Source organism: Hypanus sabinus, chromosome 16, assembly GCF_030144855.1.
Source record: "Hypanus sabinus isolate sHypSab1 chromosome 16, sHypSab1.hap1, whole genome shotgun sequence".
NCBI classification, from domain to species: Eukaryota; Metazoa; Chordata; class Chondrichthyes; order Myliobatiformes; family Dasyatidae; genus Hypanus; species Hypanus sabinus.
In genome coordinates this window covers 62459836-62473627 of record NC_082721.1, presented here as the reverse complement: position 1 = coordinate 62473627, position 13792 = coordinate 62459836, and the positions used below count along the sequence as shown (strand labels likewise).

Here is a 13792-nt window from a genome sequence, read left to right as displayed (position 1 = left end):
AGGTTAACTTGCAGGTAGAGTCAGTGGTGAGGAAGACAAATGTGATGTTAGAATTCATTTCAAGCGGACTAGAATATAAAAGCAAGGATGTAATGTTGAGGCTTTATAAGACACTGGTGAGGCCTCACTTTGGAGTATTGTGAGCAGTTTTGGACCCTTATCTTAGAAAGGATGTGCAGACACTGGAAAGGATTCAAAGGAGGTTCACAAAAATAATTATAGGATTGAATGGCTTGTCTCATGAAAAGGAGATTTTAGAACAGAGATGAGAAGGAATTTCTTAGCCAGTGTGGTGAACCTGTGGAATTCATTGCCACAGGTAGATGTTGAGGCCATGTCTGTATGTATACTTAAGGCAGAGAGTGACAGATTCTTGATTGGTCATGGTATGAAAGGATACGGGGAGGGAAGCAGGATATTGGGGCTGAGAGGAAAATTGAATCAGCCATGATGAAAAGGTGGAGCAGACTTGATGGGCCAAATGGCTTAATTCTGCTCCTATATCTTATAGTTTTATTGTGGGCTGAAAGGCCTGTTCCTGGTCTATGTCAGAATGGGAATGGAAAGTCTAATTGAAATAGGTACCACTGGGAGATCCTGCCTTTTTGCGGCAGAACTTTCACTGTTTATTCACCCACATTGATGCTGCCTGACTTGATGAGTGCCTCCAACATTTTGGGTGTGTTGCTCAAGTTTTTCAGCATCTGTAGAATCTCTTGTGTTTATATAATTGGAAGTGATTCATGCTGGTGGTTTATTCATGACTCTTTCACAAAGGTTCACAGTTGTACCAAATTTTCAACAGCTGAGTAGGCAGATCAGACTCTTTTATCCAAAAGTATACATAACTTCTCAGTGATGACTAAAGCACTCTACTGTCAATATCACAGTCAGTTCCTCTTTTGATCAAAGATTCTCAGCAGAAGGGATGAAGTTTCAAGTGGGCATAGTAACTGAGTTTCAGGTCAACAACATTTTGTCAGACAATGCAGTTCTGTTGAAAAATAATCATTCTAACACACTGTCTTCCCCATCAGATGTAACCTGACCAACAGTGTTACCCAGCATCTACTGTTTGCTCATTGCTGTACAGCATCAACCACCACTAATCTGGGTTCAATTCCCACTGTTGTCTACTTTCTCCTCGTGACCTTGTGAGTTTCCTCCGGGTGTTCCAACTTCCTCTCACATTCCAAAGACATACAGTACAATTAATGCTAGTTAAGTTGTGGGCAAACTATGTTGGCACCAGAAGTGTGGCAACACGTATGGGCTGCTCCCAGCACATCTTTGGACTGTGTTGGTCAATGATTCAAAACGACATTTCACCGTACGTTTTGATGTACTGTACCTATAAAAAAAAGTATTTTCCCCCAACCCCGAAGTTTTCCATATAACCATATATAACAATCACAGCACGGAAACAGGCCATCTCGGTCCTCCTAGTCCATGCCGAACTCTTAATCTCACCTAGTCCCACCTACCCGCACTCAGCCCATAACCCTCCACTTCTTTCCTGTCCATATACCTATCCAATGACACAACTGAACTGGCCTCTACTACTTCTACAGGAAGCTCATTCCACACAGCTATCACTCTCCGAGTAAAGAAATACCCCCTCGTCTTTCCCTTAAACTTCTGCCCCCTAACTCTCAAATCATGTCGTTTGAATCTCCCCTACTCTCAATGGAAACAGTCTATTCATGTCAACTCTATCTATCCCTCTCAAAATTTTAAATACCTCCATCAAATCCCCACTCAACCTTCTACACTCCAATGAATAGAGACCTAACTTGTTCAAACTTTCTCTGTAACTTAAGTGCTGAAATCCAGGTAACATCCTAGTAAATCGTCTCTGCACTCTCTCTAATTTATTGATATCTTTCCTATAATTCGGTGACCAGAACTGCACACAATATTCTAAATTTGACCTTACCAATGCCTTGTACAATTTTAACATTACATTCCAACTTCTGTACTCAATGCTTTGATTTATAAAGGCCAGCGTTCCAAAAGCCTTCTTCACCACCCTATCTACATGAGACTCCACCTTCAGGGAACTATGCACTGTTATTCCTAGATCTCTCTGTTCCTCTGCATTCCTCAATTCCCTACCATTTACCCTGTATGTTCTATTTGGATTATTCCTACCAAAATGTAGAACCTCACACTTCTCAGCATTAAACTCCATCTGCCAACATTCAGCCCATTCTTCTAACCGGCATAAATCTCCCTGCAAGCTTTGAAAACCCACCTCATTATCCACAACACCTCCTACCTTAGTATCATCGGCATACTTACTAATCCAATTTACCACCCCATTATCCAGATCATTTATGTATATTACAAACAAAATTGGGCCCAAAACAGACCCCTGAGGCACCCAGCTAGTCACCGGCCTCCATCCCGATAAACAATTATCCACCACTACTCTCTGGCATCTCCCATCTAGCCACTGTTGAATCCATTTTATTACTCCAGCATTAATACCTAACGACTGAACCTTCTTAACTAACCTTCCATGTGGAACTTTGTCAAAGGCTTTGCTGAAGTCCATATAGACTACATCCACTGCCTTACCCTCGTCAACATTCCTCGTAACTTCTTCAAAAAATTCAATAAAGTTTGTCAAACATGACCTTCCACGCACAAATTCATGCTGGCTACTCCTAATCAGATCCCGTCTATCCAGATAATTATTAATACTATCTCTAAGAATACTTTCCATTAATTTACCCACCACTGATGTCAAACTGACAGGTCTATAATTGCTAGGCTTACTTTTAGAACCCTTCTTAAACAATGGAACCACATGAGCAATACGCCAATCCTCCGGCACAATCCCCGTTTCTAATGACATCTTAATACATCTTTCATACTTTATTGCTTTACAACACTGAATCACAGTGGATTTAATTTGCCTATTTTATTGACACTGATCCACAGAAAAATACTCTTTCATGTCAAAGACAAATCTTTACAAAGTGATCTAAATTAATTACAAATATAAAACACAAAATAATTAATGGCATAATTACTCACCCCTTCAAGTCAATATTTAGTATTTAGACGGTGCACCTTTGGTAGCAATTATAGTCTTCAGTCTGTGTGGATAGGTCTCTATCAGCTTTGCATATCTGAATACTGCAATTTTTCTCGATTCTTCTTTACAAAACTGCTCAAGCTCTGTCAGATTGCATGGGATCATGAGTAAACAGCCCTTTTCAAGTCCAACCACAAATTCTAAATTGGATTGAGGTCTGGACTCTTAACTTGGCCACTCCAGGACATTAACTTTATTGGTTTCAAGCCATTTTGCTGTAGCTTTGGCTTTATATTTGCGGTCACTGTCTTGCTGGAAAACAAATCTTCTCCCAAGTTGCAGTTCTCTTGCAGACTGTATCAGGCTTTCCTCCAGGATTTCTACTTTGCTGCATTCATTTCAGTCTCTACCTTCACAATCTTCCAGGACCTGCTGCAGTGAATCATCTCCACTGCATCATGCAGCCACCAACATACTTCACGGTAGGGATGGTGGATTTTAGATTATATGCAGTGTTTAGTCTGATGGCCAAAAAGCTCAATTTTGGTTTCATCAGACCATGGAACCTTCTTCCAGTTGAGTTCATAGTCACCCACATGCCTTCTGGCAAACTCTAGCTGAGATTTCATGTGAATTTATTTTCAACAGTAGTTTTCTCTTTGCCACTCTCCCATGAAGATGCAATTGGTGAAGCACCTGGGCAACAGTTGTATGTGAAGTCTCTCCCATCTCAGCCACTGAAGCTTGTAACTCCTCCGGAGTTGTCATAGGTCTCTTGGTGGTCTCCCTCACTAGTCTCCTTCTTGCACAGTCACTCAGATTTTTTTATGGTCTGCTCTAGGCAGATTCATTGCTGTGACATATTCTTTCCATTTCTTGATGATTGACCTAACTGTACTCCAAGGGATATTCAGTGACTTGGAAATATTCTTGAGTCCATCTCCTGACTTGTGCTTTTCAACATCAGAGTTGCTTGGAGTGTTCTTTTGCCTTCATGGTGTAGATTTTGCCAGGATACTGACTCACCAGCAGTTGGACCTTCTACATACAGGTGTATTTGTACTGCAGTCAATTGAAACACCTTGATTGCATTGAGGTCTCCAAAAACAGATACCCATTTAACTAATTATGTGACTTTTAAAACCAATTGTGTGCACCGGTGATGATTTGGTGTGTCATATTAAAGAGGGGTGGTGAAAAGTTACGCAATCAATTATTTTGTGTTTTATATTTATAATTAATTTTGATCACTCTGCTTTCACTTTGATAAGAAAGAGCCTTTTACTGCTGATCAGTGTCAAAAAGCCAAATTAATTCCAGTGTGATTCAATGTTGCACAACAATGAAGTATGCAAACTTCCAAGGGGGTGAATACTTTTTAAAGGCACTGTACATGTTACAAATAAAGCTAATCTTTATCTGAAACTTTGCCCACTTACCTGAAAAGTGACACAACCCACGGGCAAGTACCGGCAATCTTCCAGCATGTTGAGGTACTCAGCCACCAGTGCTGCAGAGTGTACCAGGCACTGAGCTGCCTCAGCATGGTTGGCCCGTTCTGAGTGCTTCCCTGCCATGTTCTGTAACCAGGTCAAGCGCAAATCTGGTGACGTCTGGTAACCCTTGGCAATCCTATTAGATTAAGGCATGGTGTTAGCATAACCAGATATGTTTGGGCTTAGATAACACAAAAACACAGGACACAGGGTGTGAAAAGGGATATAAAAGTGTCCTGACCTGTACATTAGATCCATCAACATTTCGGGATCCTCCTGATGCTCCTTCATTTTCACTGTGTCCGTGAGGATCATGTGTAGATTGAACACCAGGTCTTGGACCTGGGCATGAAAAGAACAGTACGTCAAAACACATGCACACTTGTTCAAATAATCCCCCAAAAAGAAAACAAATGCAAAGGTGATTTTGGACCTTCTTCCATTAAAAAAATATGCATGTCTTAAATCTGCAGTCAAGAGACTCATTTGGCTGTCATCACCTCAAATTAGCTTTCAATGCTGAGTTCCAGACTGTTAAATACATATTCTGTTCACTCCACTTAAGGGACACACAAGAATTCACTGAATCAGTGAAATCTCAACATAGCAAATCACTATTCAGGTAAGAAAAATAATGGATTTTTGAAAATATTATCTACCAGAACCAGACTTGGGTTTCTTATTACTGATATGTCATGCATTTTGTTGTTCTGTGGCAGTAGTAGTGTATTACGCAAAATAGGCCATAAAATAATGTTAAGAAATATGTGTAAAAAAATAGTGAGGTCCATGTGTCTGTCGATCTCTGGTCTTTTCAGAAATAAGATAGAAATGTGATGGCGGGGGGAGGGGGTAGGGGGGTGGTGGTGGGGAGAGAAGGAGGATATATTTTCTCTTCTCTCTCCCATTCGACAGAAGATACAAAAGCCTGAAAGCACATACTGCCATGTTCAGGACAGCTTCTATCCCACTGCTATCAGATTCTTAAACAGACCTCACACTCCACCACATTATGACCTTGCACTTTATCGTTTACCTGCACAGCATTTTTTTTCAGTAGCGTTTATACTTTATTCTGCATTGTTATTGTTTCACCTTATTCTGGCTCAATGTTCTATGTAATGATTTGATCTGTTAAACAGCAGGACAAGCTTTTCTCTGATCTGGATACATGTGACAATAAAAAAAAACAATTCCAAAACCAGAAAATAATGGAAGAGCATATTCATAGTTCTTAATAAACATTTCAGAGGAGAATACAGAGCACTAATAAAATGTAGGCTCAGAGAAGAAATATAAGTTATGAATTCAAGCAAGGCAATCACAAGCTAAAAACTAGGGTCAGGGTGTTCTTCACAAAAGAGTGAGTAATACTTGGGATAAAAATTAAATGGTTCATAGCAGCAGAAAGGGCAATAGAGCACTGTCTCTCTCTGTGCTGTCTCTGCCTCCCCATCTCTGCTTCTTCCTCTCTGTCTGACCCCCCACCAACCTCTCTGTCCATCTCTGCCTCTGTCTCTTCCTCCACCCACCTCTCTCTGTTCCTCCCTCCATCTCCCTTTCTCCCTCCCCCCCCCCCATATCCTTGTTTCCCTCCCTGTCCCTCACCTTCAATGGAAGTGCCAAAAATGGGTTAAAATGCTCTCTTAACCAAATTTGCTTTCTTCTTAATTTTGGAACTGTCAAAATTAGTGTTGTGTATAAGTAACTTTTGTACTGGTCCTCAGACATTTGGCAGGAGAGGTGCTCAGCAATGTTTGTTGTTTCTCAGGCATTAATGACAACCTCTGCAATGTTTCATTACAGAGCTGGCCCAGAACAGGTCAAAGTGTTTTACCTGTTCAGGAAAGGTGGTTTCTCGTAGTTCCAGGTCTTCCTCGGCATATGTCAGGATTGTTTTCAGCGAGCGCCGGAGGTATTCTTCATTGAAGTTTTGGGAAGTCCCCACCAGTGAGGACAGTGACATGGTGACTTGCATTTTCACTCGGGCAAAATTCTTAAAGAAAGCAAAATGCTTGGTTCAGTTTCTCTAATGTGAAGATAAGTAAGTATTCAGTTTGTAAGACAAACTCCCAGTAAGTATTAAGCTACAGTGGGTGCACATACTGTACAATCACTAGGAGTGGATATCAGGTTAGTTTCTTCTGTTAGCTCTACAGTTTTGGGGATATTTTTCTGTTCTTACCAGAACAATGGTCTCTGCTGTAGAATAAACATTGGATAAGAGCTCATCGCAGCCTCTGCATGATAAAACAGTGTGATAATGTGCCATCAGTGGAGACAGTGCGGTTAGCAGTAAACTAGCTGCAAGTGCTGAGTTTATTCAAGGATATCACTGATTTCTCTATAGACCAATGGGACTCCAAGGTTCAAATCAAAACTCTCACTTGATCCAAAGTGATGAATTATTTTGTTTAATGACTCTAGCTTCACTAGGAATCAGAGAAATTCTCTTTAAACGCATTGCATTATCACATCACCCACTCATTTTTGGCTCATCATTGCAAAGGGGAGATGAGGTTAGATAAAAGGCAGCGAAGGTCTTGCTGTCTCCTCAGTAATGATTTAAATATATAATCTATATAGAAAAGCAAAAAAAAAGACATATGACAGAATTTGATACAAACACAGGAAATATTGGAAATAGTTTGCAGATCAGGCAGCATATGCAGTGAGAAAAACAGAGTTAGTGTTTCAGATTAACACACACACACACACACACACACGCACGCACACACACACACACACACACACACACACACACACAAATGCTGGGGAGCTCAGCAGGTCAGGCAGCATCATGGACAGGAATAAACAGTTGACTTTTCGATTCAACAGCCTTCATCAGCCCCGGTCCAAAACATTGATTGTTTATTCCCAGGACAGGTCTTCTGAAATGATAACTCTGCGGAATTTCAAGTTGCTGACCCTCTCCACCTCTGATCCCCCAATGAAGACAGGCTCATGGAGCTCTGGTTTCCTCCTCCTTGCTGAGATTGAGTGAGAGGTTGCTGTTGTGGCACCACTCAACCAGATTTTCAATCTCTTCCTATATGCTGATTTGTCACCACCTTTGATTCGGCCTACGACAGTGGCGTTCAGCAAACTTAAATACAGCATTGGAGCTATACTTAACCACACTGTCATAAATGTAGAGCAAGTAGAGCAGGAGCCTAAGCCTTGTGATGCAACTGTGCTGATGGAGACTGCGGAGATGTTGTTGCCAATCCGAACTAATTGGGGTCGACAAGTCAGGAAATTGGGATCCAATTGCACAAGAAGCTGTAGTTGACAAAGAGCACCCTGATATATGCATCTTTGAGGTCCAGATGATCCAGGGTTGAACAATGAAAATAAGTTGGCAAAGGAATTAACCAGGTATTTTGCACTATGGAAGAAATAAGTAACATTCCAAAAACAGAAGCTGGAAACTGAAAGGGAACAATCTTGGGAAAAACTGGGAAAACAAAAGAAAAACTTGGGCGCAATATCCAGAGTGAGCAAGAAATCCAAGCCAGTTAGCATAACACTGTCAGAGAGAAATTGTTAGAAACTATTATTAAAGATATGATGGCAGGACACCTAGAAAAAATAAGATAATCAGGCCAAGTTAACATGGTTTTTAAAAAGAAAATCACATTTGATTGATTGATTGGAATTTTTCAAAGGTGTAATGTGTGCTGCACAAAAAGGGGAGTCAGCTCATGCACTAAGGTTACTGTGGGAAATGAAAGCTCAGGTTGTAGGAGATGATATATTAGTGGATGGCCAACAGGAATCAGTGCTGGTCCCCAACATGTTGCAATTTATATAAATGACTTCCATGAAGGCATAGAAGGTATGTATGGTTGTTAATTTCCCCATCAGCTCAGATATATGGGGGGGGGGGGTAGAGGGGGAAATGTAGTTTAAAGGTCATAAGGAAGCTTAAAAAAGTGAAGAAATAGAAAGGTTAGAGTGGGCAAGGTCTGACAAATGGAGCATGATATTGGACGTTGTAAGATTGTTCATTCAAATTCAGAATTATGTTTATTATTGCTGACAGACTGTTGTGAAATTTGTTGTTTTGCAGCAGCAATATAGTGCAATACATTAAAAGTTACAATATAACAAAAAATAAGTAGTGCAAAGAGAGCAAAAAAGTGAGGAAGCATTCATGGATTCATGGTCTATTCAGAAAACTGATGGTAGAGCAGAAGCTGTTCCTAAAATAGTGAATGTGCATCTTCAGGCTCCTGTATCTCTTCACTGATGGTAGCAGTGAGAAGAAGACATGTCCTGGGTGGTGAGGGTCCTTACTGATGGATGGCATTTTCTTGAGGCACTGGCTGTTAAAAGATGGGAGGGAAAATGTTTAAAGAAGCATAACATCTAAATGGTGAGAGATTCTAGCTCAGGTGCAGAAAAATATGGATATACTACTGCATGAGTTACAGAAGCCTAGGATGCAGTTTCAGTAACTATTTAAGAATGCTAATAGATATGATTATTTATTGCTAGTGAACTGAAGACAGAGTGGAGTGGTTAGATAGCAAACACAAGGAAATCTGCAGATGCTGGAAATTCAAACAACAACACACACAAAATGCTGGTGGAACACAGCAGGCCAGGCAGCATCTATAGGGAGGAGCACTGTCGACGTTTTGGGCCGAGACCCTTCGTCAGGACTTCGAAGAGTCTCGGCCCGAAATGTCGACAGTGCTTCCCCTTATAGATGCTGCCTGGCCTGCTGTGTTCCACCACCATTTTGTGTGGGAGTGGTTAGATGTTAATTTTATAGGGTACTGGTGACACCACATCTGGAACACTGTATATTGCAATGGTCATTTTATTTAAGAAAGGGTAGACACATTCAGAACAGTTCAGAGATCGTTTACTAGACTAAACTCTGGAATGAGTGGCTCATCTCATGAGGAAAGCTTGGCCAGGTAAGGCTTGTATCTGTTGGGAGAATAGAGTGAGAGGGATTTAACTGAAATATATAAGATATAGAGGGATCGAGAAATATGAATGAAAAGATTATGTTTCTCCTTGCTGAAAAATATACACTCAATGGCCAAGTTATTAAGTGGTTTTCTGCTGTTGTAGTCCACCCACTTCAAGGTTTAATGTGTTGTGCACTCAGTGACCCTCTTCTGCACACCACTGTTATAAGGCATGGTTATTTGAGTTACTGTCAACTTCCTGTTGGCTTGAACCAGTCTGGCCATTCTCCTCTGACCTCTCTCATTAACAAGGTGGTTGTTAATGAACAGAACAGAACTGCCACTCACTGGATGTTTTTTTTTTGTTTTCCACACCATTCCCTGAAAACTCTAAAGACTTGTGTGTGAAAATCCCTGGAGATCAGCAGTTTCTTGAGATACTCAAACCAACCTGTGTGTCACTAACAATCATTCCATGGTCAAAGTCACTTAGATCATATTTCTTCCCCATTCTGATGTTTGGTCTGAACAACAACTGAACCTCTTGACCATAGCTGCATGCTTTTATGCAGTGAGTTGTTGCAGATGATTGGTTGATTAGATATTTACATTAACGTGCAAGTGTACTGGTGTACATAATAAAGTGGTTATTGTGTGTATTTGGATTACTACTGATGTACTGCTCTTACATGTTCAATATTGAAATTAACTGATATACTTACATTGCCAATCTCGAAGTTCTGCCTCATGAGGAGGTAGAGTGAAGCACTAGCATGTGATCGGATGGTTCCCACGCTGCTGCTGCAGTGTCGCAGGAGTCTCAAGCACAGATCAGCACAAAGCTCGGTGTCCTCCTCAAACAGCATTTCTGGAAACTGCACAAACACATTCAGAAAGCAGGGCAAAGAGGTCACCTCAACACATTCTGATCGACTTGCGTTAGATTGGTGTGTAGAATTATTATTTTCCTTGTATTTTTCTTGTTGTTTAATTTTCCTACGCTTGTTTGTATTTTTTGATTATCACCTATACTGCATATATGTTCAATGAATTTTCCAGTAATTTTGGTACTTCAGTATATTTCTTGAAAATTCATAGTTTTCAGTAGCAGGTGTCATGTCACTTGAATCTGGCTATTCTATAGGTTAATTGTTATCACCGGAATTTTGTTATCTTTAGTCTGAGAATAAGATGACCACAACTGCTTTTTCCTTTATATTTTCTTTGTTCTCTTTAGTTCCACTTTTTTGTTTGAGTTCTGCTCTCGTAACGTTTAATAGAAGATTCAATATTATTTATTGTTATTTTTCAGTACACAAGCAGAAAGGAGAATGAAATGATTGTAATTCCTGATTTAATGCAGCATTAAGAACAACAAGCATAAAGAACACAAATGAAAAAAATACAAAAAAAAGAAATTCTGTCTAACACTATGTCAAAGAAGTAACTATTGTATTTATAGACTGATTGTATGTACATGAAGTGACATTAGCTGATATGTATATAGGGGTGGTGGGGTGGGGCTGTTGATCAGTCTGACAGCTGGGGGTTAGTAACTGTTTTTGAGCCTAGTAGTCCTGGTGTGGATGCTGCGAAGCCTCTTCCCTGATGGGTGGGTGGTATTCTTCATGATTTTGCTTGTCTTATTCTGGCATCTTTCTGTGTCTATGTCTTTGATGGCAGGTGGGCTGGTCACAAAAGTATTAGGATCTAGTGCTTGCAACTACAAAATGTTTTAATGCTGGAGTGGGAGATTAATATCACTGAACTTCAGTGAAAATATTTTACTTGTGCATTTTAAATATGTATCCCAAAAATAATAAGCTTTTATGAGCTTTTTAATAAGTTTTTATTAACAATTTAGGATTATAATACTGAATTCACAGTGCTTCAATGTATAAAGAACAAATGTATGACAGAGGGTTGCACAGTGGCATGATTACCTGTTGGATGAAACTTACTTTGGAACCTGAAGCTCGATCAGAGGTTTCCCAGGCACTAGTTGTATGTGGCCCCACTGGATCCTGAAATACTAGCCAAGACCTAACTTCAAACTTAGATACAAGTTTAATGAAAGTGGGCCATGCTGCTTACCTTGAAAACAAGGGCCCGTTGGGTAGCAAAGCAGTGTTGTAGGAAGAGGGCACTCTGGTTGCAGCCCATGCCATGTAAAATGACTTTCAACACTCCAGTTAACACACTTTCTTTGGATTCTGTCACCATGACTGTCTATAAAATGTAAAACATACAATCAATGTGAAAGCAAGCTCAAAATTCTGGAGAAACAGGATGCTCATTCTCCTCCCCCAGCTTCTTATTCTGGTTTCTTCCCCCTTCCTTTCCAATACTGATGAAGAGTCTCAGGCCAAAATGTGAACTGTTTATTCCCTCCATAAATGCTGCCTGACCTGCTGAATGCCTCCAGCATATGTGTGAGTTGCTCTGGATTTTGGCAGAATCTTCTGTATTTAATCAACATGAGACACCGTCTAAATTAAAATTAGGTAGTATCATCCAAACCATGATTTTTTTCATTTATTTACATTCAGTTGTAATTGTTTTTATGTAGTTTATTCACATATTATCTAACAATTCCTTATCCCCTTCTCATTAACCCAGCTTATTGCATTTGGTTTTAATAAATTCTTTTGATTCATTCCAGTTCATTCCCTTACAGGCATCAAGCATGGCTCCAATCTCAGGTGCTTTACAGCTAAATCTAAAACACCCAAGTTCTTTAACCAACAGTCCAGCTGATTCCCTGCAAACTACAATGCATTTTATCCTAAACTCTAACTGCTTTTGAACTTCAGTATATTTTGGAAACTGCACGGCAGATATACTAATTATTTTCTTTCCAACAGTGAAATGCTGTAACTCCAACATTGTTTACTTTCAGTTAAGACATGATGACTGATCAGGACATTATAAGACATGAATCAATGGCTGTTATTTGCTTTATGTTACTCTCATGTAACTGGTGCATCTCAGACTCTTAATCTGACAATCACAGAAGCTAACTGTGGCAAAACTAACCACTTGCTTGGACACAAGATTTAATGCTTTACCTGCACGATTATTTCAAGTGTGTCCAAAATCACAAGGTTAGCTTCAGTAACCAAGTTCCCATCCACTAAGGCATCATGTTCCATTTCAGACTTTGTCCTAAAGAATGTGGGGGAGAGATAGAGAGGGGGGAAGGGTGGGGGGGAGAGAGAAAAAAGAAAATTTACAGCCCATGGTACAGTTGGGTAATTCAGGCATATTAGTATGGAAACTAAGAAAACATTTTGCTTTGCAAGCCTACTCTTGCTGTTTCCCCATATCCCTTAATGTACATACTCCCAAAGTAACCATCTTCCTTTACATATGGGCCAAGAAAAGCATAGGTTGGGGAAAACACTGAAGCAGTGGATCCCCAATAGATGACCTATTACTGAGATAAAGAAATTGATAAGCTTTGATAAGATTTGACTTCTGTTGGGAGTCAAATGTAAGGCAAGGTCATGGCTGGTAGTAAAACGCTGGCATGTAGATTTTGCTTGCACACAAAAGTAACTTGTCTGTAGTGGAAGAGTTATGGTACAGGCCAGCAAGGCTTCATTGCATCCACATAAGATGAAACCAATTACTTCATTAGTGAGCCTGGTAAGTTCAAGCCTGTGCATGTTGGACTTGGAATTAGCACAAGCAAATAGGGAAACTATCCTGTATGGGAACTTTTTTCATACATCTTAAAAATACACAAAAAATGGAGAGAATACAGAAAAAGAATCAAAATTCTGATGTGGAAGGGAACTGTTGGACCTGGTGATAATGATCCAGAGGTTCATCATCAGTCAAGAATGATGCATAAAACTTGGTGTCTATTGGCGTTTTATTAAAAGTTACAAGAACAACTCTCTCTACACTCATCACAGTGTGGCTAGGCACAGCTCGAACCCCATCTATAAATTTTCTGACGACACAACTATTAAGAACCCCATCTCCCAAGACACACCCTGAACGTTTTAGGAACAGCTTCTTCCCCTCCGCCATCAATCTTCTTTTCGGACAATGAACCCATGACTTCTTTTCCCTCTCTTTTTGCACTACTTATTATACGCACACACTTCTTATATTGTAGTTTTCTTTATTATGTATTGCAATGTACTGCTGCTACAAAAACAAATTCAAGACATATGCCAGTAATATTAAATCTGATTCTGATTCCAAACAAAGAAAGAAAAAGAACAAAGAAGTTGTGGTTGTCTTATACTAAAAACTAGTTCACACAGATAAATGAGATTCTATTGATAGGATGCAACCTATGAAACCATCAGGTTCAG

General features: G+C 39.9%; 1 protein-coding gene across 8 annotated transcripts in view; it reads right to left on the bottom strand.

Moving 5' to 3' along the window:
* Positions 1–13792, bottom strand: part of LOC132406362 (dedicator of cytokinesis protein 7-like) — a 216429-nt gene that overhangs the window by 48601 nt on the left and 154036 nt on the right. For all 8 annotated transcript variants that reach the window (XM_059991923.1, XM_059991924.1, XM_059991917.1 and 5 more), the window contains 6 exons: positions 12533–12629; positions 11559–11693; positions 10187–10339; positions 6377–6535; positions 4781–4881; positions 4483–4675 (listed from right to left, as the gene is read on the bottom strand). In XM_059991923.1, coding sequence (XP_059847906.1) covers positions 4483–4675; positions 4781–4881; positions 6377–6535; positions 10187–10339; positions 11559–11693; positions 12533–12629 — 838 coding nt within the window. The remainder of the gene's footprint in view (positions 1–4482; positions 4676–4780; positions 4882–6376; positions 6536–10186; positions 10340–11558; positions 11694–12532; positions 12630–13792) is intronic.